The sequence below is a fragment of the Schistocerca piceifrons genome, chromosome 3 (assembly GCF_021461385.2).
Source record: "Schistocerca piceifrons isolate TAMUIC-IGC-003096 chromosome 3, iqSchPice1.1, whole genome shotgun sequence".
In the NCBI taxonomy this organism is placed as follows: domain Eukaryota; kingdom Metazoa; phylum Arthropoda; class Insecta; order Orthoptera; family Acrididae; genus Schistocerca; species Schistocerca piceifrons.
Genome location: NC_060140.1, coordinates 388,581,898 through 388,587,897, shown reverse-complemented (window position 1 = coordinate 388,587,897; position 6,000 = coordinate 388,581,898). Strand labels below are relative to the sequence as shown.

At 38.0% G+C, this 6,000-nt stretch overlaps 1 protein-coding gene across 1 annotated transcript in view; it reads right to left on the bottom strand.

Annotated features, from left to right (window-relative positions):
* Nucleotides 1-267: 267 nt before the first annotated feature.
* LOC124787870 (polyprenol reductase) overlaps nt 268-6,000 on the bottom strand; it is a 28,291-nt gene continuing 22,558 nt past the window's right edge. Inside the window, exon 6 of the mRNA XM_047254839.1 lies at nt 268-1,696. Coding sequence (XP_047110795.1) covers nt 1,604-1,696 — 93 coding nt within the window. The 3' untranslated portion in view covers nt 268-1,603. The remainder of the gene's footprint in view (nt 1,697-6,000) is intronic.

Sequence of the window (6,000 nt, the reverse complement as noted above, 5' to 3'; positions counted from 1 at the left end):
ACTGTGTCATGCACATTTGATGGAAATGCAAGAAGGCCATATAATTTTCAGATTCATGAAGAACTTAAGTTGACTGAAAAGGGTATTACAGAATTTTAACATGATTTTATCAACATCTACCTATTTTTCAAACACATAGCACAGAAGAGTGTAAGAACTTTGGAGTTGCTAACATCTGTGTAAGAAAATTTCGACACAAACATGGCAAACCTAGCTATGTGCTTATTATTCATGTGCGAGGTCAGGAGTAAGTAGCATTAAACACACTTTTATGATTAAATTTTTTTTAAAAAACCAAATACAAGACAAATTTAAAAATATTAACTAATTACGAACTCTTATTTTACTCAGGGTAAGTAACTGTTAAATTAGCTCCCCCAATACTTCGCAGGGCAGTAAGATATTACAGACTTCAAAAAAAAAAAGGCAATCTATGTGCAGTCTTTTAAATTACTGGAGTTTTGAAAATGTGGATGTACGATAGTAAGGTCAAAGGATCCATTTTGAACTAGGTGGAGTCGATAGAACAAAAATAAAAAGATATCATGTTCATAATCGGATAGGTTGTGAGAGACTCAAGAATTAACCTACTAGGGAAGTTACACCCTAGTTTATCTTAGTATGGTGGCTCCCAACCCCTGTTCGTCACTGCTTGATCGATACTGTTCTCTGATGGTCCTCCATCTCAGCATGTGCTTAATGGCAAAAGTTGGACACACCCAAGATGAGCTACAGTTAGGGTAAAGCGTTTTTACTGCTGCTTGTGTAGTTATCATTTCACAACAGCATTGGTAATATATGGCAACTCTTATTTCCAGGTATAGTACCAAACTGTACTGCTAAATTCACTTAATAATCTGTTATCACCTCAATGAAACATTAACAATAATTCTCAATTAAGATATTACATTAAGGTAACAAATTTGGTTTTTTGTCTACACACTACAGGAATGTCATTTAGACCTAAGTTACAACTGCTCAAGAATTTTTTGACAGTTCAACAGTGTATCAATTGTAAGAGAGGTACTAATATACAACTGTTATTATAAATGTCATGTGTAATTTCCACATTGGGATTTTAAAGCAAAAAATAAACAAACCTAAATAATATTGTCAATCTGCCAAGAAAAGTACTAATGCAAACTGCATAAATATGTAAATAAATAGTTAAAAATGAAGAAGCATACAAACAAAACAGTCCCCACACTTCTGCACTTACTCTGTCATTTCCAAAATGTGTGAACAGTTAATGACTTATATATGCAAAATGCATGTAGTTATTTAGCAGAGGCTGTAAACTGTAAGTACAGAGTACTTAACGTAATTAACTGTCTCTTCCCTTTAAATGTAGGCCAATAACCACTACATTATTAATTAGAGCTATTGTTTTTAACATTTTTGTTTTAGCAAAAATATCCCTCATTATGACTTGAACAGAAGATTATCACATAATAATAGATATGAACAAACAGAAAAATGAAATGATAATGATATACAGACAGATGTAATTCAACAGTGCTTGGCGTTTCCTTACAACTTCATCAGAGTATACTATTGCCAACATTACTCAAGAAAAAATATTGTAATCAGTCTATTAGAACTTTCATAAAACATATGGTATTACAGCTTTCCTTTCCTTGGGGTAGTTGGGGAATGTTGCCTTATACCACCAATGTGACAAGAGTCCACTTTCAACCTAAAACAGAATACACAAACTGAAAAATAAGTGCAGTAAAAAATTTGAACCACACTTTCATTAAATATGGCAAATATAATTGAATCAGAAGTAACGTGTGATTAGAACTGACAGTGGGAGAATGTGAAGCATTAAGTGCTAACCCCAATCCTCCCAAACAAACACACACCCCACCATCAACCAACAACACACACTAAACAAAACCACTTTCTCTAATGCAAGGTTGAAGAGGACACATGAAAGAGTGTCTCCCTGTCATAAGCCTGTTTTAATTGGAAAGGTGGGGGATATGGATCCTCTGAACTTCACTGCTGCCTGGGAGCCATCCATGCACAGTTGTATCATCCTAATGATTTTACTGGGTATACTAAATTCTCGTAATGTGTTGTACAGGCTACTTCTGTGGATGCTGTCGTAGGCTCGTTGGAAGTCAATGAAGAGACAGTGGATCATCATCATCATCATCATCGTTTAAGACTGATTATGCCTTTCAGCGTTCAGTCTGGAGCATAGCCCCCTTATAAAATTCCTCCATGATCCCCTATTCAGTGCTAACATTGGTGCCTCTTCTGATGTTAAACCTATTACTTCAAAATCATTCTTAACTGAATCCAGGTACCTTCTCCTTGGTCTGCCCCGACTCCTCCTACCCTCTACTGCTGAACCCATGAGTCTCTTGGGTAACCTTGCTTCTCCCATGCGTGTAACATGACCTCACCATCTAAGCCTGTTCGCCCTGACTGCTACCTCTATAGAGTTCATTCCCAGTTTTTCTTTGATTTCCTCATTGTGGACACCCTCCTGCCATTGTTCCCATCTACTAGTACCTGCAATCATCCTAGCTACTTTCATATCCGTAACCTCAACCTTGTTGATAAGGTAACCTGAATCCACCCAGCTTTCGCTCCCATAAAACAAAGTTGGTCGAAAGATTGAACGGTGCACAGATAACTTAGTCTTGGTACTGACTTCCTTCTAGCAGAAGAGAGTAGATCATAGCTGAGCGCTCACTGCATTAGCTTTGCTACACCTCGCTTCCAGTTCTTTCACTATGTTGCCATCCTGTGAGAATATGCATCCTAAGTACTTGAAACCGTCCACCTGTTCTAACTTTGTTCCTCCTATTTGGCACTCAATCAGTTTATATTTCTTTCCCACTGACATTACTTTCGTTTTGGAGATGCTAATCTTCATACCATAGTCCTTACATTTCTGATCTAGCTCTGAAATATTACTTTGCAAACTTTCAATCGAATCTGCCATCACAACTAAGTCATCTGCATATGCAAGACTGCTTATTTTGTGTTCACATATCTTAATCTCACCCAGCCAGTCTATTGTTTTCAACATATGATCCATAAATAATATGAACAACAGTGGAGACAGGTTGCAGCCTTGTCTTACCCCTGAAACTACTCTGAACCATGAACTCAATTTACCGTCAACTCTAACTGCTGCCTGACTATCCATGTAAAGACCTTCAATTGCTTGCAAAAGTTTGCCTCCTATTCCATAATCTCGTAGAACAGACAATAACTTGCTCCTAGGAACCCGGTCATATGCCTTTTCTAGATCTATAAAGCATAGATACAATTCCCTGTTCCACTCATAACACCTCTCCATTATTTGCCGTAAGCTAAAGATCTGGTCCTGACAACCTCTAAGAGGCCTAAACCCACACTGTGGATGTTTTGTTAAATTCCCAGTATTTGTCTAAGATCTGTCGTATAGTAAACAAATTGTCAGTTGTGGAACGGTTTGTTCGAAATCCAGCCAGGTAATCTTGAATAATGTTTTCTGCATAAGGTTTAAGTCTTTCCAGAATGGTCATTGACAGGATTTTGTATGTTATGTTCAGCAAACTGATTCCTCTGTAATTTCCACATTCCATTCTGTTTCCTTTCTTGTGTATGGGACAAATTATTGCAGTTTTCCAATCTTCAGGCAGTGTTTCAGTTTTCCAGATCATTGTGATAAGGTTATAAATTTCTTTGTGTAGTTTGCTTCCACCCTCTTTTAACATCTCTGCTGATATCTGGTCCTCGAAAATCTCTGATGATATCTGGTCCTCGCCTGCTGCCTTGTTGTTTTTGAGCTTTTGAATGGAGTGTTCATCATTATTAATGAGTACATTGCGTAACTGAAGGTTGTGTGCGGATCAGTGCAATTTAACATTTCTGAGAAATACTCTTTGGGTCATTCCATGTCAGTTCAACCAGGGGCTCCAGCTCATAGTCTCAGATTTGACTGAAATTCAGTACACTAATTCTACCATGTGTGGAAACACTCGTGTACAAAGTATTAGTTTCCCCTGCCAATTAGTTCCAGAATTATGACCTTGTGAAAGAAGGTAGCGTGACCCGGAAGTTGCAACCCGCATCTGGCAATCTATCTTCAGACCCAACTTCAGGTCTTAATAGCTTTGGAACTATTCCACACAGTCCAGTGAAATTTTTACAACCCAGTAACGTCCATTTAGAGAACACACACTATGAATCAAACCACCAACAACATATTTCTGAGGGAAAATAAAAAATTCCAAAATGTGATTAAAAAATGTAATACGTTACAAGGTACATATTGTAGGTGCCCTCTATGCCAAATATAATTCACTCAAAAAGGGTATAATTTTTTTGTGGTAAGCTTAATATGGTCTAAACACACACAGAACTCATCTTATCCATATCAGTCACACAAACCAAGTTACATGCACACGAAAATACAAAAATTTCAAAAATTACCTGTAAAACATGGATTTTTGAAGTGTGGTAGCACAAAAGGGACAAGTGATATCCAAGCCAAATTTCAAACACTGCGTAAGTAGACCATAATGATATATTTCTCAAAATTTCATCATGTTATTGCAAGGCATTTGTGTACAATGGAAGTTGACAGATGTATTTGGTGATGTGGCCATTGTTCCACAACACAATTTTGTAAAAACATATTGTAAACTGTTCTGCCTCTTCTTATCCTCTCCCACAACTGTTTAATCACTAAGCAACAACATACAGACAGATTAACGCAACCTATCATTAATGTTCACTGCACCTTAACTGCTAAAACCCAGTCGATTGTGCTTCAAACAGAAGTTCTCCCAAACTTTAGCTACTGTACTCTGTACATTGAGTGGCAACTTTGTACTGTCTTCCTGACACTGTGGTAGGAACTGGAACTGTCATAAGAATATGTTCAAAAGGGATCCAACACCTGTCTGCCAAACATGGCCAATGAAATGATCTTGCTGGTCCTGCTGGTGCCATGAAGTTCACAAATACATCACCTTCTGCCTCACAGCACTCTGCAACACATCCCAAGTACCTATTGTGGGGATGAACATATCCTCTTTACCTATATTTTCCATTAAATTCCCCTATGATTATTCTCATATTTCTTGTTGGAATACTTTCGACTACTCTCTCTAATTCTTCATAGTACTCATCTTTCTCATCCTCAGTTGAATCTTCAGTTGGTGCATGGACATTTATGAATGTTATATCGTACCACTGGTGTTTGATTGTTTTGTAAGACATTCTTTTGTTAATGGGATGGAATTCCTTAACCCGATTAACAATCCTGTTCTTAACAGCAAAACCAGTACCATATTCATGATGTTTTCCATCTCCCCCATAAAAAATGACACAATTATCCTCCGTGTGTATCCCTTCTCCAAGCCGCTTAACTTCCTGTAGAGCTACAATATCTGTCTTGTATGATTTTAGTTCAGATATCAAAGTCGCTGCTGCAGTTGGTTTATTAACACTATGAGTGTTCCATGTCCCAAATGCGAAGCAGTGTTCCTTGTTTCTATCTCGCGAATTTCTGTTCCATAGCCTATGTCCGTTTCCTTTGAATCCATTATCCGAGGCAAATTGTTGATGTGAGCCAGTAGGTATAGAATACCCTGGCCGCGTTACAAGTGCTGCAAAGGTTAAGCTTGGTGATGGGGCTGCCACCTCACAGCTTCCAAGCTTGCTGGGTAATATTTTGGATTACCATTTCCTAGGCAGATTGCCTTTCCCAGTCTCCACACACATAAAAAACAAAAAACAAATTTTTCTAAAAAGTTTTGAAAACTTTTAAAAAACATTTCAAAACCACCGGTTGGGCTAGGTGCTACGAAACCCATGTCAATGCGCAAGTGGCACCAGACAGTACCACAAACAACTGCCTGGGTAGGGAATATATACAAATGATACTACTACACTAACACTGTGCTGTGGTCCCCAAGCACCGCGTGTACCAGGTGCAGCCCCATGTTCTTCTGTCCTTCAATAGATGGCAGCACTTTTGCCACTCCAGTT